At 40.4% G+C, this 24896-nt stretch overlaps 1 protein-coding gene across 4 annotated transcripts in view; it reads left to right on the top strand.

The window, feature by feature from the left end:
• Window positions 1-19324, top strand: part of smc6 (structural maintenance of chromosomes 6) — a 72799-nt gene extending 53475 nt beyond the window's left edge. For all 4 annotated transcript variants that reach the window (XM_016996470.2, XM_008117278.3, XM_003215413.4 and 1 more), the window contains 8 exons: window positions 285-455; window positions 4200-4337; window positions 10238-10383; window positions 12166-12291; window positions 13512-13617; window positions 15069-15221; window positions 15692-15789; window positions 18818-19324. In XM_016996470.2, coding sequence (XP_016851959.2) covers window positions 285-455; window positions 4200-4337; window positions 10238-10383; window positions 12166-12291; window positions 13512-13617; window positions 15069-15221; window positions 15692-15789; window positions 18818-18929 — 1050 coding nt within the window. In that variant the 3' untranslated portion in view covers window positions 18930-19324. The remainder of the gene's footprint in view (window positions 1-284; window positions 456-4199; window positions 4338-10237; window positions 10384-12165; window positions 12292-13511; window positions 13618-15068; window positions 15222-15691; window positions 15790-18817) is intronic.
• The last annotated feature ends 5572 nt before the right edge of the window (window positions 19325-24896 follow it).

Raw genomic sequence — 24896 nt, 5'->3', positions numbered from 1 at the left:
GTTGAGGATAGAATTAATTTTTATCAAGATTAACGTGTATTCTGAGGATCCACAATTCATTTGTCTATGTCAGTTGGACAAGAATCATGTTTCTTCAAATTCTAAGGAACAGTATTTGGTTGCAAATTATAAATGGAAGGAAGAATTTGTTCATGATACATCATATAGTCCATGTACTTTATGGTTCATCTTGATTGAAAGGGAGATTAACTAGGCCCAATTAAAACCCAGTTTCATGCCCAGGAATTCAAAGCAGTTTGAAAATAACTTAAACATTTTTATAGGAAGAAGAAGTGAAAATAACCCAGCAGAACATGGAGGATGTTAAGCTGCGTATACATACATATAAGAAGACAATGGAGCAACTAAAAAGTATTCAACAAGAGGCAGAACAGAAATTGGAAGAAATTAAAAGAAAAATAGTTCAAATACAAGAAGAAGCAGTTCCGCTTCAGGTATGTGTGCACACAGGCATACTTGTGGTTATATATGAAAAATATGTACCAAAGATTGAGCATTCCTTATCCAGAAATTTGAAATATGTCAAAATCCAGAGTTCTCCACATGGCTGGCTGAGATAGTGACACATTTTCTTTCTAATGTTTCAAATGTACACAAACTTTGTTTCATGTACAATATTATTTTTTTAATTGCATAAAACTACATTAAAGTAATGTGTATAGATATATACGAAACATAAATGAATTTGATATTTAGACTTGAGTATCTCAAAGAATTTTCATTATGTACATGTGTACAGGCATTCCAAAATTCCCAAAATCAATAATAATAATAATAATAATAATAATAATAATAATAATAATAATAGTTTATTTGTTACCCATCACTCTTTACAGCTCGAAGCAGGGTACAACACAGTTAAAACACCCAGGTAAAACACAATACCATTAAAGTATGGATATTGAAACATACAAAGATAAAAACACCAGTATTAATAAAATGTAAAGTTAAAATTCATTGTTTAAAATTAATTGGTTAGACCTGCTAAAAGAGATAAGTCTTTAAGTGTGTCATAAGTTTAGATAGCTCATTTAGCTGTTGGAACTCTTCCAGCAGGTTATTCCACAGTCTTTTTTTTTTTTTTGGGGGGGGGGGGGGGGTTGATGAAAAGGTCCTCTGAGTGACGGTAGCCAATCGGGTTTTGGCTTGCTGAAATAAACGCCCCCCTTGAGAACCTCAGTGTCTGAGGCAGATTCTACAGGAGAAAGCAATCCTGTGTGTCACCTGGGCCCAAACCATGTAGGGTTTTAACAGTCATAACCTACACTGTATTTTGATATGAAATTACTGTATATACTCGAGTATAAGCCAACCCGAATATAAGCCGAGGCACCTAATTTTACTACACAAAACTTGGAAAACTTATTGACTCGAGTATAAGCCGAGGGTGGGAAATGCAGCAGCTACTGGTAAATTTCAAAATAAAAATAGATACCAATAAAATCACATTAATTAAGCCATCAGTAAGTTAAATGTTTTTCTGTATTTACCGTATTTCAAAGAAAAACAGTAAACTAGCTCTGTAAGTGGAAAAGTAGGGTCAACAAATAACAATATAGTATCAACAATAACTTAATAATAAGAAGAAGAATTACTTCTTTTAGGGACTCAGGCTGGCTTCCAACATAGTAACAGGCAAACATTCAATACCTATATAAACAATGCAGAGCTAGATCTAGATCTAGAATTATATGTACTAATTTAACGTATGCGTTTCCCCTTGAAACGTTTGCAAATCCTCTCTATATGTGCATTTCCCTCCTGCAATATTTGAAATCCCTATATATCTATGTTTATAACTATCTAGACATCTCTCTGTGTGTGTATGTATGTGTATGTGCATTTCCCCTGCAATATCTGCAAGTCCTATATATCTATATTCATATCTATCTAGACATGTCTATACTGTATATTTGTGTGTGCATTTCTCCCTATAATATTTGCAAGTCCTTTATATATTCATATATATCTATCTAGATATATCTCTCTATATAGATAATTATATATAGAATTTGCAAAGATTTGCAAACATGCGAGGGGAAAATTCATATATAAAAATAATGTATACATATAGATACAGATATGCAGGTACATGTAAATCTCTAGATATCTATATGTATATAGCATTTGCCAAGACTTGCAAACATATGAGGAGAAAATTCATATATAAAATTAATGTATATGTATAGATAGATAGATACAGATATATAGGTACATAGGGATTGCAAAGGTTTGCAGGAGGAAATGCCTATATATATGTAGGAGAGATTAACAAATATTTCAGGAGAAAATGCTTATATAAGATTAATGGATATATATGGCTTGCAAAGATTTAAGGAGAAACATGCATATATAGAAACATATTTATAGATCTACATGGCTTGCAAAGGCCAGTAAACACTTCCAAGGGAACAAAAATGCATATTTAATGTTAATACATTTAGATATTTTATTTATTTATTTATTTACAGCATTTATATTCCGCCCTTCTCACCCTGAAGGGGACTCAGGGCAGATCACATTACACATATAGGCAAACATTCAATGCCTTTTTAACATAGAACAAAGACAAGACAAACATAGGCTCCGAGCGGGCCTCAAACTCATGACCACCTGGTCAGAGTGATTCATTGCAGCTGGCTTGCTCTCCAGCCTGCGCCACAGCCTGGGCCCCAAAAAACAACAAAAAGGCCAGGAAATGGGGTAGGTTTGAAAGAGAGCCATACAAACAAGGAGGAAATGAAATATATCTCCTATCCCTTCTCCCTCCCTTTTGACGGGAAAAGAAAAAACACTGTTAAGGGAGGGGAAAAGGAGAGAAATATATCATATATTGCAAGCAATGGCTTTCAGGCTCTACTGCCCGGCTTGCCCCCATTATTAGTGGAAGGAGGCTTTTTCAGCTCAAAAAAATGGCTGAAAAACCCGGCTTATCTTCGAATATATACAGGGTAATTGGCAGCCAGGGGAGTGATTTTAGTATTGATCTAATTTGCTCCTAGATGTTCCCGTAACCAATCTGGCTACCATGCTGTGAACTAATTGGAGTTTCCAAACTTGGTACAGAGGTAACCCAATGTAAAGCGCAATGCAGAAGTCCAACCTTGAGGTTACCAGTGCGTGCACTACCATCTTTAGGTACTCCGATTCTAGGAAGGCAAGTGTCAGAAATTGCATTGTCAGTAAAGCCTAACCTGTGCAGTTAGACCTAAGTAGTCCTTGACTCACTCCAGAATTTCTTCCCAAATCTGTATATATTGCTTTAGTATGGTTCCAACACTGGAACTACCAACACTTTGTCTGAACCAATGCATTCATTATAAAAATATGGATGTCAGAAGGGTCGTGGAGATCTATATTGGAAGAACCAGCAGTTTATGCATACAGAAGCACGGTTAAAAGGTTGCATTTACTTGTGTTGTTACAATATGCTTACACACCAGGATAGCAACAAGTATAGATGTAAATCAGTGTCGACTACAACAGTGTTAAGAGTAACATCTTTGTTTGAAGATGAGGGCAAAGCAGCAGGATGAAAAGAGTCAGTAATGTTCATAATCCATTATAAAGTGGATAAATTTAAGCAAGATGAGGCAGCATTTGGATAAAATGTTAGAAAACAACGAAAATGTTAGAAGGTGTAGTTCCAGATGCAAAAAGCCACTCCCACCCTTTAAGGAGCATGGCTTGTGTATATCCCAGTGACGGTGAATTGCTCCTTTAGCCTTCCTGAGAATGAGAGATCAATAATTGCTGTGAAGGATCAATCTAGGAAGGCAGGGGGAGCCATCTATCCATGACAGTACTTCAACAAAAAAAGGGAAAAGAGAAAGGAAGAGAATCAAATTCTAACTTTTTAACTGAAGTCTGTACTTTGCAAGAGTGGAGCAAAGCTGTCACAAAAGAGAAACAGAGAGAAACTGGAACCATGCACAAAATGGTTTAGAATGTGGGTCTTCTGCCTTGATTAGATGGCATAAGCCAATAACTCAGTGGCTGTGGATTGTTCCTTCTGATATTCTAGAATAACAATTCATACTAAATATCAGCCTTTCCTTTTATAATGAATATAATTTTATATCTGCACTTGTTACTGATATTTACAGCAGTTATCTTACATACATAATTGCATGAATAAATCAACTAGTTTATATTTCATACTGATTTGTTCTTAACAGGAAGGATTAAATCAAGCTGAATGTGAACTGGAAAGAAGTAAAAATAATTTACGACATTATGAAGACAAAGAGAAAGAACACTTGAAGTCAATAAATGCACTTAAAAATAATCTAGCTTCAAAAGAGAAAGAATTAGCGGTATATCTTCTCTTTAATAACTTTTATTTATTAGTAAGATGTCCACTTAATGTTGTGCATGTATATGTGCAAGTAGACATGTTGGCTTTGTTTTCCTATATCCTTACACTTTTCTGGAATGATTTATTTTAGTACAAATTAATGTAACATGGGGCTTATGGCATGTTTTACACAATGCATTGTTTGTGTGTTGGCAGGATTCATTTCCAGGATGGTACAAGGAGCAGTTGGGTTTCTCCCACATGCTAACCTGACTGGCAGGAGTATACGTTCCATTAAGACTGAGGTGTTTCTCAACCCTTCTTCATTTATATAAAGATTAATTTGGCAATAGAAAGATAAAGATGAGATTATGGAAAATAAATAAACTAAGTTCCCACAGTAGCTGATAAGCAAATTGGGAATTGAGAGCAAAATAAGAAATTAATCACCCAGACGACTGCTACATAGCTATTACTGCAGTTGAAAGAAAAGATGATTTAAAAAAGATCTTTTTGACCTCTATTGAAAGTGAGGCAGATGAATAAAAATCTTCAAAACAAATAAAAAACGGAGAGGAAAAGGAGGCAAGTAAATCCAGCAAAGTAAATATTACAAGAAATAAATCTAATGACAAAAATAAGGCAGTAAAGAAATCTCATTGCCTTCAGAATGTGGAAGAAAGTGCAAAAATGTGTCTGTTTCTCCAGAAGTTAAAGCTGTAAAATTATGAGTACAAGCTGAAAAAACTGTAGCAACAGAGTTGGAGTTACCATATTTATTCAAGTCTAGTGCTAATTTTTTTTGGCAAAATTACATTGCCAAAATGGAGATGTGCGTTAGATTTTATGGCACATTAGAATTGCATATGTAAACCCACCTGCTTGAAAAAGCCTGGAGGAACCTGCAACCCTGGAGGCCAAGCAGGAGGTATGTGTCTATGTGTGAAGAGGCTGTTTCCAGTGGTGGCGGCAGCCTCAGGGCTCCTTGGCACCCAGAAGACTGTTGAGGAGGAGTGCCTGGGCTGGTGACTCAGTTGTTTCTGCCACTTAGTCGCGGACTCTGCCTCTTAGTGTGGGGCTGACCAGTTCACTAGCCTCGCATTGGAGAGGGGTGACTTCCCAAAGGCCTCATTCATGCTGCCTGCCTCCTCAGTATGCTATTCCTGCATTACACTTGAGGGCAAATCCATTTTTTGTAATGCGTACCTTCAAAATTAAGGTGTGTGGACACTCAATGGCACATTATACTTAAAGTAAATATGGGTAATTAAAAAAGCAGGTTGCCTCAATTTTGAATCACAGAGCACAAAGGCAGGGGGTGGAGTTTGAAGAAAATACAGCCGAGAAGTAAGGGCAAGCCCAGTTTTAGGAAGACAAATAAATATTTAGTGTGTCGAATTATGAGGAGCAGCATGTATCCCAACGCAACATATTCTGCCCAATGTTGGCAATATTTACAGAGTATATTTAGAATGGGCATGTATACAGAGAACACTCAAAGACAAGTGTTCTATGAACTGCCAGTACTAAAATGTATAGGTGGTAGCAACTGAACAATGCAGAATAGGAAACTCTACAAGTGAAGAAGCAAATAATATATAGGCAAATAGTATAGTAAAGGTAAAGGCTTCCCCTTGACATTAAGTCTAGTTGAGTCTGACTCGGAGGGGCGGGGCGCTCATATCCATTTCTAAGCAGAAGAGCCGGCGTTGTCCGTAGATCAGTTATTGATCTGTTAATTTAAAGACAATATAATATCTCATCACATTAATATGTTCCTTTGGATGGGATGCAGAAATTTATTTATTTTTTGTTTGCCATCTGATCCATTAAAGGCTTCATTGTGGCAGTTATCATTGAAAGTAGCATTTTATCTGCTGTCCTCTCCACAAAAAAGAATTTAAGGAGTTGGTGGGTTTATCAATGAATGAAAAGTTATGCAGAATTAAGAATGGAAGGCTAATGTTGACTTTGGATCCCATGTTTGTACTAAAGAACACAGGGAGAAGAATCTGTAATGTCCAAAGCCAAGGCATGTGTTAGAAAATGGCATACTCTAGATTTACCAAGGGCTGTCAGGATATATTTGAAGAGATCTCTCAAGTGTCAACAAGTGGAATCTTTGTCATGTCATTGATCCTCGGACATTAGAACAGAAGGTGTCCAGTTGTGTTTTGGTTCACTAGATAAAGACATATATTTTTTTCATTTTAGAGGAGGCCAGATCCAGCAAGGGTTGTGAGCTCCCTTAATGAGATCCATTGGATATTTCAGTGTCATTTGAGACAACTAATTCATTGAAAGACATATGTAAAGGCTGCTCATCAGTATGAACTCAGCACGCTTATTAGACACTATACATTTGATAAGTTTAAGCCTACAGGGGCAGCCTTTGGGGATAACTGTTGCAGACTGTAGTTAGATGAATGGAGTTTATAATGAGGTAGTCTCACCTGGATTGTAGGCTAGGGCAATTCCCAATCGTGATGGATTTCTCCTCATGGCATCCCAAAAATAAGAGATTGGATTTACTGAGAAAATTAATTTTGGGATGACATGGGGAGCAATCCATATTCACCCTTGGGAAATGACTTAAGATTTTAAAAAACCCAGCAAGTTTTGTAATGTTGATCAAATTTTTATTAAGTTGCATGGTTTGATGAGTTCAAAATAGTTAGGGTTGGAGAAGGTAACTAGGGAAGAAGGAGGGGGTCCAAACAGGAAAAAAAACCAGTAATGGAATATGGACATCTGCTAGTTGGGTTAGCACTTGGGAGGAACCCGATCATGATTAATTGCTCCTCATGCCATCCCAGAATGAATCTTCATTGTAAGTCCATTCTTTCATTCCCATTTCAGATTCATATCTTGGTCAAGTGGTTTCCTGAGTGTTGCATAATTGACCTTGAGCCTTGGTTGATGAAATCATTGGGCATTACTCACTTGAAGTGAAAGCTTGTTTTTTTTAACACTCTGCAGTTTGGGACTCATAATTGCAAAGAATAGTATCTCATTCTTTGGTTGTGGTACTGTTTTTACCCACATTCTACAGGTGTTACAATAGCAGAAGTTTCGATAATACCGTGTTTCCCCGAAAATAAGACATCCCCATAAAATAAGACCTAGTAGAGATTTGGGGGGATTGTCTAATATAAGACACCCCCCCCCCCCCGGAAAGTAAGACCTAGGAGGAGCCCTTCTTCTCCTTCCCAGGTGGCGGCGAAGGCGCTCTCTTTCGCCGCCTGGGAAGGAGAGGAGGGGTCCCTTCTTCTCCTTCCCTGGCGGTGAAGGCGCTCTCTTTCGCCGCCCAGGAAGGAGAGGAGGGGTCCCTTCTTCTCCTTCCCGGGCGGTGAAGGCGCTCTCTTTCGCCCCCCGGGAAGGAGAGGAGGGGTCCCTTCTTCTCCCTCCCGGGCGGTGAAGGCTCTCTCTTTCGCCGCCCGGGAAGGAGAGGAGGCAGCCCTTCTTCTCCTTTCCGGGCGGCAGTGGTGGCGGCGGCCCCCTTTGCCGCCCATGAAGGAGGAGCCCTTCTTCTTCTTGGCTGGCGATGGCTCTCTTTCGCCAAGGTAAAGGAGAAGAGGGAAAGGCGCGCGCCTTTTGCTCCTTCTCCTGCACTCCGCTGCCGTGGTGGAGGAGAAGAGAGTGAAATAAGACCTCCCCCGAAAGTAAGACCTAGCGGGTCTTTAGAGCCAAAAAATAATATAAGACAGTGTCTTATTTTAGGGGAAACACAGTAGTCACCTCCTTATCTCTATATATCTTGAGGTTGATTGAAGGTAAATAGGGACAGAAAAGACCTGTCTCCTGGGAGAGTTCTTTATTTAAGGAACACACAAAACAAATGAAAAAGCAGGCTAGGCAGGAAGAACTCTGCCTTGAACCTGAGACTACTGCGATGCCTTTGATTCCGACTCCATCAGTGCGATGATATAAGTCCCACCACCATCATTGAAGTTGGAGTTCGCCCCCTCCGCAATTTTGAAACTTATGAGAGAGAAAGCTCCAGTTGTATATATGTTATTGATTTAAACTGAATTATCTAGACATGATCTTCCATCAGTGGCTCTGCTGTCAGAACCAGTTGTTATTTCTTACTACTGACCACCCAAGACCAATATTCTATAGAGAACAATGTTCTTCATCAAGGTCATGGTACTGGTCCTGAGATCACAAGCATAAGGAGGATTCTTCTTTTACATTTGCATCATATATGGTGACATTGCAACGAACATTTATGGAGAGAGTGTCTTAATTATTACTACTCTTACTCCCCATTCTATGGGGATCACTATCACCAGTATGATAATGATGCCATTTGATTGTGCACTACAGTCAGTACAAAAGCAGATTTTATTCACGTTTGCCATCACAGCACCGATCTCCATGATGACAAATAGCATCAATATTGAAGAGAGATGCTACAATTGGAGGCTGATGGGATTCACTCCACCACTGAGAACAATGGTCAACTCGGTCCCAACTCCATCATTGACACCATCCATTACTGTGGCTGTTCCAGCATTCCTGTCCATATTATTAGCATATACAATAGTACTAGCTGCCTAGACTGCTACAGTAAATTCAAGTCTCTCCATATTTGGCATTTATTTATATTAAGTATAACTGCATCAAATTCATTGGTATCAGATACAGCAGTCTGGTACTTCTCTGTCTCTACATATTCAGTCAGTACCAACTTCAGCCATCTGAAACTGTGGTTCCAAAACAAGCATGCACGTATGGTGTATTTTGAGTTACTCCTTCACAAGTTTTTAGAGAAGAAATTGCTACCTTGTTGGGAAAGGATGCAAAAGAGAAGATTAATGTAGGATAAACTTTTTTTCTTCAAGGGTCTTCACCAAATTCATGACTGGGGGTAATAGTATTTTTCTTCTGGATTTGAGAGGTCCATATTTATATCAATAGGAGCGGCTGTTGGTGGGATCCTGCAGAAGGAAGCTATTCATTTGATATGATCTGGGCTTCAATATGAATCCCCCCAAAAAGTTTATTTTGGCACTTACAAAGATATAAAAACGAGGGGGCATGCTAGAATTGACCAAGGGAAGAGTATTATTTACAACATAGTACATACATGCACTGGAAGATGTAGTCCCTTCATTACCATGTTATCTCAATTGATCACACAAAATACAAAGGTTACTAGGTCTGATGGTAGCAACAACTACACCTTAAGTTCCATCCATTATAACATTGGTTCCTGAAGAACTCTGATTCTTTGATGGATCATCAGACAAATTAATGATTCTACCAGATGTACACCTCTTATTTCTTTGATAGACTACGTTATTGGATACTGTTTCGTTTCCCAGAACCATCATGTGTACTTATCTCCAATTCTTCCTTCACAGTGTGGGGTATATATTTTGCATCCATGATTGTGCAAGGCCACTGACATGAAGATGGGTCATGTTTCCACATTAGTGCCCAGGAGTTGGTAGCTATGAACAAGGTGCTCGATGCCTCAATGTCACCTCAGATGTGGTTTCTGTGCAGAAGCTCTCCAAATGGGTTGTTGAGACCCTCAGATTTTCCTATAGACAGGCCATACACATTCAATATTCACTTTTGTATGCATATTCACTTATGATAGCTTCATCTACAGCTTTGCTTAGAGAGCAATTATGTAATGCTGTATTGTTGTATTGTGGACAACAATACAAATGGATTACTGTTAGGGAGTATGTACATTATTATATAGTAGTTAAGCTATAATTGTTATATAGTAATCTAGGGAACTGCAGGAGTGGAAAACATTCTTTACAACATGTTGGAGTTGTATAAAAAGTGTCAGCGGCTTATTACAACATGAAAACATCAAAATAATTTCACAAATCTTTCAAGCAAAATGTACGTAATGAATAAAGATTAAATTTTGCCACATTTCAACATGTTCATTAGGAAATGATTGCAAAGGCTTCCCAAATCCATCTAGAACGAATAGAAGTAACTAGAACCTTTAAAAGTCTTCATACAGAAATTGAAAGCTTACGAGAAAAAATAAAATCAGAAAGAGAACGTACTGGGGATAAAGAAGAAATCATAAGGTAAGGTTAATGGTGGGGTAAAAAAAGGGTAAGAAGATATGTATTCATTAATTTCTTGCTGTATTCATTTGATATCATAGATGTTGATAGTAAAAGCTGGAGGTGGGGTGCATTAGTGTGACTTTGCTATTACTTCGATTGAAACAGATTGGGGGAGTGTGTCTTGCAACTGATCAGATCAGAGTTAAGGTATTTAGTGTTTTTCCTTTGAGTTGAATTATGTAGCTAGCAGGAGTATGGCCACCTGTGTCTAGAATCTTGCATGGAACTCAATCCCCATGACTCTCTATAGGAGGCATGAGCAAACTTCAGCCCTCCAGGTGTTCTGTACTTTTGCACCCACAATTACTAACAGACTACGGTTAGGAATTGTGGGATATGTAGTCCAAAACACCTGACAGGCCGAAGTTCGCCCATGCCTGCCCAGGGAAGCCAGAATGCCCCCCCACCCTGCTGTCTTTCCGGCGGCAGGCTAAAACCTTTTTATTCAGGCAGGCATTTGAAAAAGAAGGTTTTTTAAGGTGGGTCGGATTGGGGAGAATATGAGTTTTAAATGACATTTTAGTATATCTACTGTATTTTGATTTTGTTTTTATTACACTGCTACTATTTAATTGCTTTTTAATTTTTGTATTGCACCTTTTAAACTTGCCTAGTGTGGAGGGTTAGCTACCTTGAGTCCCCACGGGGGAAAAAGGCGGGGTGCAAAAAAAGATAATGAATTTTAAAAAATTATGTTGATGAACCATTTGTTTTAATGATTTTATTTTGAAGTATGATGCAAATAGGCTTTGTAATATAATACTGTAATATAATATACTTTATTTATAACCCGTCCTATCTCCCCGAGGAGACTCAGGGTGGTTTCCAATGAAAGTAACAAATTGGCAAATATTCAGTGCCAAAAACCCAAAAAAACAAATAATAAATCAAACAATAGATAAACAATCTTAATATAAAATTATTAAAAAAACTGAAAATAGCCAAAAATTTAACGTAAGTGTTTAAATTGTAACAATTAAAAGATGATAGGGAATGCTTTTAGAAAACAATACCTTGCTTTTCCTTGAACGTGAAGGCACAAGTTGGAAGAGTCCTTCAGGGTCAGACCAAGATTTCATCTCCAGGGATAGGCCCAGTGTAATCTCTTAAGTGTCACTTGGCACCCAAGGCTGATTTCACCATTCCCCAAAATTCTCATGCCCAGTGCTCCCCAAAGGTTCAGTGAAAACAAAACACCAAAAAATGTCCTCTTCTTTATAGACTTCCAACTAGGTTGCACTTTTTTGCCTCTTCCCCCACCGTGATATATTTTAGGTCTCTGGTGACCATTCCCTTAAAAAAAAAAAGAGTTGCCCATGAATGCACTTTAATTTGTGAAAAATGTTTCTTGGTGCTTGGTCAGCAGCATAACCAATTGTATCTCCTGGAGACTTGGGGTGTTAGTCATTTTTTAAAAAAGGTTATACAGATAGGAGGATGCCTGAAAACCCCCTTCAGAGATGGCTTTCTGTGGTAATGAAGGGAAGGATGTGGCCCCTGTCCTATGGAAGTTGTCAACCTCTAATCTAATTAGTCAACATTACTCGTATCAAAGTGTTTTGGGGACTACAGGTACATCATGGTCAGTAGTCCTTTCTTATCACTAGAAAGTAAATGAAAAGTATTCAAAGGTGGCAGTCAGAATAGACAGGGAATTTCCTTTTGAGACCTTCTTTATAGGATCTTATCCAAATTATAATTTGAAGGTTAATGCTTTTGATACCTATTGTTAAAATACAGGCAATTTCAGGAAGCAAAAGAGAAATATCAGAGTACAGAGAGTCAAGTCAGAAGTCTGAAGAAATTTATTAAAGTACTGGAAGAGGTGATGACACAGAGATTTGATGCTTATGTGCTTTTTAGAAGGTCAGTGTTATCAAATCTGTTTTCTAGAATGGTGGATGGGCATTGTGGGAGTGGGCCCCATTTTATTCCTCATGATTGTCTGGAGTGCTTCATTTTCCCACCATTACTGGCTGAAGATTAACTGAAAATTATAGACAGAAATCACTCCCACTTGTAATATTTCCTCACCTTGTTTTCGAGGGGAATGGAAAAGGTTTTAAAGCGCAATCCGCTGCTTCTTAAATCAGTGAATAACAACTTTAAGATAAAAGCCAGCCTATGGCGCAAGCTGGTGAGCAGCCAGCTGCCAGCTGCAACAAATCACTCTGACCAAGAGGTCATGAGTTCGAGGCCAGCTTGGAGCCTGTGTTGTCTTTGTCTCTGTTCTATGTTTAGGCATTGAATGTTTGCCTTATATGTGTAATGTGATCCGCCCTGAGTCCCCTTTGGGGTGAAAAGGGTGGAATATAAATACTGTAAAATAAATAAATAAATAAATTTAGTCCAGGAACTTTGGGGAGAAAGTTGAGGAGGCCATAGGGGGTACATGCAGACCATGAGCTTAATGGTTCTTACATCTGATTTTACTAGTTACTTCTTTGTTTAAAAAACAAACATTAACTCATTGATAATAGAGAACTCCTGTTTCTAGCTTACAAATTTAAAACTTTTCTGCCATATATTATAAAGAGCCAGTGTAATGAATCAGAAATGAAAAGTACTGTTAGACCTTTGGTTGCGGTATTATTTACTGTTCAAAATATCACTTGACAAACTTTGCAAAAGGTTCAGCTCAATAGTTTGAAGTCCTACATAAGAATTGTTAAGACACTGTATGTTATTGCTGAGGCACATGACAGACAATCCATGCATTCTGAAAAATGCTGGTAACATTTTACAGCTTTTCCTAGTAGCCCAGAAGCAAAAGTGAGAAATGCAGATAAAAAGTTTGAATGTCTCATGGCACTGTATAAAGGAGCATCAAGCAGCTACAGTTCTCTATATATTTATGGAGGCTCTGGCCTCATCAATACTGCCATATTATGCAGTTTCATAATGCATTATATGTCAATGTAGACACATAGGATGCACTGCATTATAAAACCGCATTACATGGTAGTGTAAGTTGGGCCTTAATAAGCTGGTTTACATTGTTGTTTTTAAAGATATGACCACTGACCTTTAGCTTTCCAGATAATATATTCATGTATATATATGTAACTAATGTTTTTATTGTGAAGATTCCTTGCAATGCGATGTAAAATTTACTTTAACTCGCTGCTAAATCAAAGACAATTCTCTGGGAAAATGCAGTTTGACCACAAGAATGGAAAGCTTTCAATTACTGTAAGTAATTTTCTAATTTCTTTATTAATAGGTTTGTACTATTTGTATCAAATGTTTTTCTTCAGTTATTACAAGTAAAGCAGAATAAAAATCAAAAGGAACTAGAATGATGTGGGGAATGTGTATCATATAAAAATGAGAGACGGAGGCTTGGAGTATGTAAACAAAGTTTGTCAAAAGTAGCTTGGGAAACCTTTTTTAAAATCCTCATACAGGGACCATTTTTTGAGATATTTCTTAGAATGTGTAAATCTTCTTTTCCACATTATAAGATATCTCTCATTTTCACATCATTTTCCCAAGCAACTGCATGTGTATATTGAACTAGGGCTGGCACCAAAACAATATAGAGGTGATAAAGGAGAGCTATATTTGGGCACATGAATATTTACTGCTTTTAAGTTACTTGTTTATTAATACAAAGAGAATATAAGCAGCAAGAGACACCTGGCAGAAAAGTGACAGCTTGATATTTATTAGCTTAATTTATATCCTATGTTTTTCCCAATAAGGAGCCCATGGTTGTTGCTCCATCTAGCTGTTGAACCTTTACCTGCACATAAAACCAGACTGGCTTACAAATAGTGCCAAAAACTGGCAAGTGAAATAAACTGCTTCAGAAGGAAGACCTATGATTTCCTCCTTTCTGTTGAAATTGGCCACATGCTTCTTGTGGATTTCAGTGTAGTCTGACATGATGGTTGTTAGAGTGGTCCAGCATTTTTGTGTTCTCAAATAATATGCTGTGTCAAGGTTGGTTCATAAGGTTAATAATGGCTGACTTCTCTGGTTGAATCAGTCTGCAGTGCCTTTCATGTTCCTTGATTCGTGTTTAGCCATCGCTGCGTTTGGTGGTCCCAATGTAGACTTGTCCACAGCTGCATGGTATACAGTAGTCTCTGAAACAGGGGAAATCCACAGACATAAAACAGTCAGGGCCACCTAACCCTAACACCTTCTAAAAAAGGATTTTCCCAAACAGGAATCATCCAAGCCTTGAAGCTGCAAGGCCTGGCTGGTTCTTGCCTGGGGAAATCCTTTGTTGGTAATCAAATTGATTAATTGCAACATTCACACTTGCCTCAAACAGACAAGAGTTCTTTCTCCCTCCCTAGACTTTCCACAGATAACGAGGTATAAGCACCCCACTTGCCTAGATTCTAACAAACCCCACAACCTCTGAGGATGCCTGCCATAGATGTGGGTGAAACGTCAGGAGGGAATGCTTCTAGAACATGGCCATACAGCCCGGAAAACTCACAGCAACCCAGTGATTCCGGCCATGAAAGCCTTCGACAACAAAGAGAGATCCTTCATAGTAAAATCTGATGTCCTTTCCTTGTATCCAAATGTGCTCTAGTGTTATGGAAATCTTTGTCTTCTAGGGATTTGTATATTTTAAAGTTATTTTGTTATTCCGGTTTCATTTCTCTCTTTTTGAATAACTTAAGGTCCAGCCTGGAGACACAAACAAGGCTCTTCTAGATGACATGAAATCTTTATCTGGAGGCGAACGTTCCTTCTCCACAGTTTGCTTCATCCTTTCTATATGGTCCATTACAGAATCTCCATTCAGATGTCTGGATGAATTTGACGTCTTTATGGTATAATTTCTTGAATGTATTTGTTGATACTCTTCACTCAGTCTTGCTCATCAATGTTCATTAGAAACATGAAAGAAAAGATAATGGTTTTCAGGGAAGTGTATTACTCCTTTAACAGTTCCTTATCTACATTATTCCTTTTGCTAAAAAAGCATTCAACAAAACTAGTTTTACCAAAGTATCAAAATAAACAGAAAAATAAAAAGTGGTAATATAATGTGCATTGGTCCTTACATTCCCTTTTAGAGGAAAAACTAGCAGTGGAAGTTAAAAAAAAAGTCAGAATTAGCAGTAATTCTTGAAAAGTACAAAACTTACTAGTACTTAGAAGCTGCTAAAGAATAAACGAAAGAAGAATCAGTTGTAGCATTTCATTATCAACATTTACCTAAGCAATAGGATTGTATTATTAAATTTGAAGTGTACTTGTAAAAATGCATTGACATCTTGCATATTTTGTTGTCTTTTAGGATATGGTGAACAGGAGAATTTCAATGGACATGATGCTTCATATGGCACAATCTCAGTGTTATCGACAGTTCATTTTGATTACACCGCAGAATATGAGGTAATAGGTTCCTAATGTTGGGGCATGTAAAATAGAGAGAAAATAAAAGTTAGGCATATCTTTTGTGCTTGTAAGTACAGGGTGTTTAAAAAAGAACTACCTAGTTTTAAGTTAAAACACATTAAAACTAGGGAGTTGTTGTTTTTTTTCAAATACCCTGTATATACCATATTTCCCTGAAAATAGAACATCCCCTGAGGTAGAGGTTTTGGTGAATTGCCAAATATAAGACGTCCCCTGAAAATAAGACCTAGGAGGTCTGCTTGGATTTTAATGTATTGCCCATTATTTTATTTTGTGATCTTTGAAATGTTTTAAGTTTTGTCAAATGTGCTGTGTCGTTGTTTCGGGCTTGTCCCTGTTGTGAACCGCCCCGAGTCACTTCGGGGAGATGGGGCGGGATATAAAAATAAAGTTTATTTTTTTATTATTATTATTATTATTATTATTATTATTATTATTATTATTATTATTATCTCCTTGTTTTTAACATGTGATGTATGTATTGATTGTATGACTGCTTTTCATGTTTGATTTTACAATGTGTAATTTGTCACTGTTTTTATTATTGTTGTGAGCCGCCCTGAGTCCCCTCGGGGAGATGGGGCGGGATATAAGAATAAATTTATTATTATTATTATTATTATTATCATCATTATTATTAGGCGGAGGGAGCCGGGGACTAGCGAGGGAGGCGGGGCTGAGGTCTGGCATGAGAGGGAAGTCTGGCCCACGGTGTCCCTTGCCAGGTAGGTATCCACGCCACCGAGGGACTCAAAGGCGGAGAAAGACCTGACCACCTGGCCCCTTCTCTCCCTCCCCCTCTCCCCGAGAGGCCCATCCCCGCACTCACAAATCGCCCTTGCCGGATTTCTCCCAAGTCTTTATCCATTTAGCAGGGAGCGCCATCCCCATTGCGGCACACTTTTCCTTTACGCTGCACGAACCTTCCTAGGAAGAGGAGGAGGGAGCCACCACGGATGGCGCGGTGGGCCCCTTCTTGCTTGCTTGCCTGCCACTCGTACATCCAAGGCACTTCCAGTGCCAGATGGGAAAGATGATGGCGGCAACTGGGACGACGCTCCCTGCCAAGTAGATAAAGACTTGAGAGAAATCCGGCAAGGCGAGTTGTGAGTGCGGAGCTGGGCCTCCCAGGGAGCAGGGGAGGGAAAAGGCCGGGTGGACAGGTCGTTCTCCGACTTTGAGCCCCTCGGTGGCAGGGACACCTACCTTGCGAGGGACGCCGTGGGTTGGGTTTCTCGTGCCAGGCCTCAGCCCCCCCCCCCTCCAGTCTCCGGATCCAGCTTGTCTGCTTTGAACTGGATTACCTGGCAGTGTAAACTCACACCATACATAGAATCATAGAAGAGTTAGAAGAGACCTCATGGGCCATCCAGTCCAACCCCCCGCAAAGAAGCAGGAAATCGCATTCAAAGCACCCCCGACAGATGGCCATCCAGCCTCTGCTTAAAAGCCTCCAAAGAAGGAGCCTCCACCACACCCCGGGGGAGAGTGTTCCACTGTCGAACAGCCCTCACAGTGAGGAAGTTCTTCCTGATGTTCAGGTGGAATCTCCTTTCCTGTAGTTTGAAGCCATTGTTCCGTGTCCTAGTCTGCAGGGCAGCAGAAAACAAGCTTGCTCCCTCCTCCCTGTGACTTCCCCTCACATATTTGTACATGGCTATCATGTCTCCTCTCAGCCTTCTCTTCTGCAGGCTAAACATGCCCAGCTCTTTAAGCCGCTCCTCATAGGGCTTGTTCTCCAGACCCTTAATCATTTTAGTCGCCCTCCTTTGGACGCTTTCCAGCTTGTCAACATGTCCCTTCAACTGCGGTGCCCAAAATTGGACACAGTAGAATTGGACACAGTAGTACAGGCCAAAGCAGATCATCTGGAATCAGAAACCTGGATTCTGTGACGGTTTAGACCAAGCCTGGGCCAGCTTCAGCCCTCCAGGTGTTTTGGACTCCAACTCTCACAATTCCTAATAGCCGGTAGCCTGTTAGAAATTGTGGGAGTTGAAGTCCAAAACACCTGGAGAGACGAAGTTGGCCCAGGCCTCGTTTTAGACTCATATCATCCACTTCAAAGCAGATAATCTAGATCCTGACGCCTGGATTCTATGACAGTTTAGACTCATATCATCCACTTCAAAGTAGATATCATTTGCTTTAAAATAGATAATCTGGATTCAGAAACCTGGTTTCTGTGACAGTTTAGACTCATATTGTCTGTTTTAAAGCAGATAATCTGGATCTTGCTTTGTGTTCATAAGTATTGGGATCAGTAAATGTACCATAGATTGTTGTACATGGAAACAATGGTAGTAACAAGAAATTCTTGATAGGATTCACAGTTTGTCTGGTTATGCTGGTTTGTGATGACAACTCTGTACAGTCTATATATATAAAAGAGTGATGGCATCACGGCGACCGACAAAACAACAAAACTACAGGCCCCCCAACCTCGAAATTTGACAACACAACCCATCATCCACGCCTCTAGGTTGATACAACAAAAAGAAAAGAAATATAAATTCCTAATTAGAGAGAGAGGAATAATTTCTTTTATCCAATTGCTGCCAGTTAGAATGCTAAGCTCCTCCAACTTGGTCTCCTAGCAACCCAATAAAAATAATAAAAAACACTAAAAAATAATTAAAAACACTAAAAGATTAATACAATAAAATACTATAATAACAGAAAATAACTAAAAATAATACAAGAAAATAATAAAATATAATAAATAAAAAGATAACTTACAATAAAATTAATAAAAAATACAAATAACGTCAAATAAAAATTACACAACAATTTTTAACCAATACCACCACCACTTTGCCACAGCAACGTGTGGCCGGGCACAGCTAGTATATAATAACTGTTCATTTTTTTGTTCAACAATAAATGTGACTTCTTCTATGAAAAAATAAGACATCCCCCAAAAATAAGATCTAGCATATCTTTGGGAGCAAAAATTAATATAAATCACGGTCTCATTAGTAAATTGACTCTATTTTGTATCTAGCTCATTGCCATCCAACAGGATTGTTCGAATCCTCCGAATGTCAGATCCAGAGAGGGGGCAGACCACACTGAATTTCCATCACAGAGGTGATGAAGATGAAGGTGAAGAATGAGTGCCTTAGGAATGCATAGCACCTGGTCAGCTTGTTCCTATTATATATCATGTCCTGTTGCAATTTTTAAAAAATGTAAGGCTTTGTAATTCCCTACATTGACTTGTGCCTTTTTCCGTATTGCAATTCCCAAGATTTAAACATAAAATTTACTTTATTACTAGAAGTAATATTTTGGTGGTTAAATTGTAGCAGCAAAGATACTGTCTTGCACTAGTGACTGCAGCTTTTGTTTTGCTCTTGCAAAGAGTGGAATAGATAGATATATATTTTGAAGATGGATTCAAATGTTTCATATTTTTGTATTCCATAAGTATGACAAAGTAAAATGAAAATAAATCTTTGATCATATTTTGGAACATGTATTTACAATAAAACAGTTACAGTAAAAACAATTCTTGTCCATAGTGTTTCCAGTATCTTTTAGTTTAATGACAGTTGTAGTTAATTGCACCCAGTAGTGATAGCATCTTTTGTAAGTATCTTCTGGGTTCTAGTCTGATACCTTTGCCTGATTGTTTCCTCCTTGTAAAATAAACTATGCAGACATATTGTTTGACACACACACACTTTGCAGGCTGCATCACTTAAGTCAACTTCCCCAGCTGTGCTTTTCAGTAGAGATGAAGCAATGGATATAAAATGATTTTGCCAGGGTTGTTTCTCTTACTGAAACAGTTCATTGAAGTCAATCATGCAATTGGTACTTACTCTAGAAATGTATAGGGATAGATGTTGCCCTTTAGAACCTAGAATAGGTTGTTGGACCTCACCAGTGTTGCTTATCCGTGCAGTCTGGATTTTATTTCACCAGCAGCCCTTGTTTCCAAATTACATCAGTAAAAAAACACCAGTAGATGGGCCATGTGTGTACAGAGTAGTATCGAGATGCAGAGATTCTTTTTGTGACTAAAGTCAATTATGATTACTGTGTGACACGAAAAGTGTGGTTGATGGTGAAGAACACATAAACTTAAGGGTGTACTGTATTTGTTTTTCTGTGATTACCAAGGTAAATTGCTCATAGCTGTCTCTTCTCCCTGTTTCGGGATTAAACGCTGTAGCAGTGAAGCATAGACCAACACGTGATAAGTCTCTTTTTCTTAAACCTTTTGATGTTTTGAGGACTCAGGAATAACACTTTTAGTTTGTGCTAACAAACAATGTATTCAAACTCCTGCCTGCTCCATGCTCGCCTTTAAATATTTCCAGAAAACTTCTGTCAGTTTCCAAAATAAAGCTGCAAGGTTTACCTCTCCGGTTGAAGGCAGAACATCCCATATGGTTGTAACCTATAGAGCCCTTCCCTTTTATAAATATTCTGTTGGATCTTGAGCTAAATTAGGAAGGCATTGTATTTTCTGTTTTTGTATGCCACACAAAATGTCTGCATATCAAATAGTGGAGTATAAATTGATATAGAACAAATTCTGTAATGCACACGAGACTCAGCTCTGTGATTCATTTTCCAGTCAGGAAGTATGAGCATCTTTATTAAGGTGATTCAAAGCATATGCAGTCTACCAGCAAGGAAAAGAAGCAGGCACAAGCACAATAGCTCATCCACTCCATCCTTGTTTTTGCTTCTTTGATTGTGGAAGGTAACTACACGAAGTCTTTGCGTATTCATAGTTCTCCATCATGGTCAACTGTGAAATACGCACATATGGTATCCCTCAGGCTATGTTGACAGTTTACAGAATCTTCTAGAGCTATTTGACACATTTCTGGTGGAAGCCCCGCCCACTCTCCCCTTGACGTATATATAGCCAGTGTGAGGGGCTGCCACCTCAGTTCCCTTTTTTTCTGCTTAACAGCTAAGAGAATTCTTCTGTGTGCTCTCCTCTCACAAGCTATTTTTGATCTAAAGGCATCGACTACCGCCTTTAAGAGATGCTCCTCTTGTGGAGGGAAATTACCTGACACAGATGGACATTGTATGTGCCTTTTGTGCCTGGGGGAAGAGCACATAGTGCAGTCCTGTGCCGTCTGTCAGGGATTTACCCCTCAGGCCAGGAGGAATAGAGAATTGCGCCTCAAGGCCATGCTCTATGAACAGGCATTATTGCCTTCTGCGATTTTGGAGGGCCAAATCTCCTACCCCCTCCAATCCTTCATCGCGAGGGGGGCCTGATAAGAAAAAGGCCAAAAAGCCTAAAGCCTCAGCGGCTCAAACGGCCCGCCTAGATGGCGTCGGTCGGCTCGGCCCATCAACTTCGCCGCAAACAGGCAAAGGTGATCAGAGTGCTGTCCCCGTGTTGTCGAATCGGCCTTCCTCAGCACTGCCTCCAGTGGAGGCTGCCTCTGAGGCAATATTAGGCCAGCCCTCTCCGGCCCGTCCGGATGAGGCGCATGCGCCCCAGCCTCAAATAGAGAGCTTGGATGAAGCAAGAGAGGCTTCTCCGAGAGCTGCGACTGGATCCCAGGGGCCGGTACAGGCATTGGGCTCGACCCCCGCCATACCTGTACTTGACGGGCCCGAAGGCTCGATTTCCAGCAGGGACAGAGTGCTGCCGGCTCTGCCCCTGCGAATGGGGCCCTTTGGTGAAAGAATGGACAGAGAGTCCCGCCCATTTAGGAGGCGCCAGAGTCATAGCCCCTCCCGACACTTGCGTGCGTGGCGTGTGTGGCATCGATCCTCTTCCTCAGGGAGCCGCTATTCGGACTCAAGCTTGGCCTCCTTGCCCTCCACCTCGAGCAGCTCCCAGCAGGCTCGGTCCCGAGGGCGACGCCACTCACGGAGACAAGGCAAAAGGAGACTATCTGTGTCGACGCAGCAATAGAGGGAATTACCTCAAAACTTCCAGGGCCACCCACCGGGCATGTGGCATATGTCTTCCCATGGACAGTTTTATTATTTTGGGCCTTCGGGATTGAGTCTCCCTTTCCCCAATGGACTGGCTACTTCTCTCCCTATGGACAGGCCACATTGTCAAGGGGTTGTCTCTTCTGCTGCATCGGTACCAAAAGGGGTATCTTTAGACCAGGCAACGGTGCCGACGGATCTAGGGCCTGCAAAAGGAGCTGTTAGAGACTCCTTTACAGGAGCTCCTCCACCAGCCCCCTCCCCCCCCCCCCCCCGCTGTTGGGGTTAAACTGACTGGTATACCTTCTCATTGTTTCTACGTCAGCTGCTATGGCAGGGCTGGGAGTTCAACAGCCTCCTTTGCAAATCCTGCCTGAATTATCTTATTCACAGCAAACTGAGGACTTAGACTCTGATTCCAGTGATAATAATGAACACTTGCATGGCCCTACTACAGATACTGATGTGGCCCTAACCACTTCTGAAGAGTTACATAGCTTCTCTGCTTTGATGATTCGTATGTCTAAAGCTTTGGCACTGCCTACCCCAAGACTCCTACTGCAGTGGAAGATCCACTTTTTCCAGCGGATCATCAAAGACCACCAGCACCTACAGTCCTATCAGTCTTGGCGTTTTTTCTTCAATTGGCTGGAGCGGTCCCACTTGCACCAGCTGCGGTTCCAGCCATTCCTAGATACGTTGACAATACGTATAAGTTAGAAACCTCTTCAGCTGAATGGCTTGCACGTCCTCCAAAAGCAAATTCCGTTGTTGCTGATGCAACCCATGCTAAGCGCCTTCGGAGGCAAGTACCAACACCGCCAGACAAGGAAGGGCGCAAAGTCGATGCACTCGGCAGAAGGGTGTATGCGTCTGCTGGATTATTTACAAGGCTAGCCCACTATGGGGCATATATGGGGGCTTACTAGTCCTTTTTATGGTCTAAGATAGATCCTTTAATCAATCATTTGCCCCATGATGACCAGCGGTTAGCCAGAGCTTTCCACCTCGAGGCTGTGTCTTTGGCAAAGTTACAGAAGGACTTAGGAAAACATATGGCTGATTCCGCAGGCAAATTATTTGCTACAGCAACTTTGATTCAACTACATGGTTGGCTTCGTGCTTCAGCCCTTTCAGAAAAGGGTCCTGCAGTGGCGGAGGACCTTCCAGTGGACAGTTCTGGCTGATTCTAACCTTAAGCATGGCCATGAGATGAGACAGACAATGTTTAAATATGGCTACCAACCACAGTATGGGTATCAACAAAGACCTCATTGGCAGCCTTAGTTGCCACCCTTTTACTCTAGATCAGACAGGTCACAGGGTGGAGGTTTTGGCAAGTTCAAAAGCACTTTGCAGTCAAAGTATCATACTCAAAGATAACAACCTTACCAGTCGAGAGGCCAAGGATCTGGTAAAGCGAGATATCAAAGTGGGCCCAAACGTCGGCTTTAGCGTGCCGCCATCTCCTGAAGTCCAAGTTGATGTTTCTTCATCCCGCCTGTTGGCGAATGGTGAACATTTATCTAGTGGACCTATGGGAAATATTTTGGGACTACGTTTTTGGCTCTAGACAGGCACCCTTTATCTCAGCTTGGTGTGACATCACGTCTGATAGTTGGGTGCTTAAAGTTGTGGAATTTGGGTATTTTATAGAGTTCTTTCAGTACCCACCGGTCGGGGTTGTGCGAGTCACTCCCCCCCCCCCCCAAACGTTATGGGAGGAAATCTAGGCTCTTTTGGACAAGGGTGCTATCCGACGCCTTGAACCTGATATGTTCTCCATTTTTTTTCTCATTATTTTGTGGTACCTAAGCGGGGAGGAGGCCGAAGGCCAATTTTGGACTTAAGGAACGTTAATACATTCATAACTCCCCGGAAGTTTAGAATGGTTACCTTGTCATTGATCCTTCCTTTACTCAATAAAGGAGTTTGGTTTGCTACTATTGACTTATGGGATGCTTATTTCCATATTTTGATTCGAGACCATTGTAGATTCTTGTCTTTTATGATTGGAGATCAGGCTTTCCGTTTTAATGTTCTTTCCTTTGGCTTAGCCACAGCTCCTAGAGTTTTTACTAAATGCATGGCTGTTGTTGCAACTGCTCTTCGTTTGCAGGGAATAACGGTGTACCCGTATATTGATGATTGTCACTAGTTTTTGGGTCCCGTTCTCAACTGTTGTCTGATATTGATTCCACGTTATCCCTTCTCCAGTCTCTAGGTTTAATCATGAATTTAGAAAAATCTCACCTGGAATATCTTGTCAGACCGACTCAGCAGGACACCCCTTGCAAATCACGAATGGTCGCTTCACAAGGACGTGGTGGAACATCTGTTCAGATATTGGGGAGTCCCGAGCATAGATCTTTTTGCCATGCCGGAGAATTCCAAATGCCCTCTGTTTTGCGCTCGGCAGCCTGTGAACCGAAGATGAGGTTGTCTAGGGGATGACTTCCTCCAACCGTGGAGCGGCAATTTTGTGTATGCGTTTCCACCAATTCCCCTCATCACAAAGGTGATATCCAGACTGCAGAGGGACAAAGCAGACTGCATTCTTCTCACTCCGTGGTGGCCTTGTCGGCCGTGGTTCACAACACTGCTACACTTGTCCAAGGGGGGAGTACTTCGGTCTACCGGACCGTCCCGATCTGCTGATGACCTGGGGGGAGGGGGGAGTATGGTTCTGCACCCGGACACGCATTGCTTGAAGTTAACGGCGTGGTGAATCTGTCCACCACAGTGACATTCTCCTCGTCAGTGCAAAAGATCTTGGCTGCAGCTCACAGGGCATCTACGAAGCGATCATACACTTATAAATGGTCACATTTTTCGTCATTCACACAGCATAGGGGAGCATTACCTGAATCCGCCCCATCTGCTGTAGTTCTGGACTTTTTAGGATCGCTTGCTGATGCAGGATTGTCATATTCGTCATTGAAATACTACCTTGCAGCGATACCCTGGTATAGAAGGAAGACTGGCCTCCCATCTTGCTCTTTTTTTTCAGGGCTTTAAAAACTTGAGGCCATCAGCTGCTCTGGTGGTTCCATCCTGGAGTTTAGAGTTAGTTCTTTTGTCTTTGACCAAGCCTCCATTTGAACCACTTTCTTCTACGGACTTGTCTTATCTTTCGTGGAAACCCGCATTTTTAGTTGTAA

Source organism: Anolis carolinensis, chromosome 1 (genome assembly GCF_035594765.1).
Source record: "Anolis carolinensis isolate JA03-04 chromosome 1, rAnoCar3.1.pri, whole genome shotgun sequence".
NCBI classification, from domain to species: domain Eukaryota; kingdom Metazoa; phylum Chordata; class Lepidosauria; order Squamata; family Dactyloidae; genus Anolis; species Anolis carolinensis.
The sequence above is the reverse complement of the archived record's forward strand: the minus strand, read 5'-3'. Positions and strand labels throughout refer to the sequence as shown.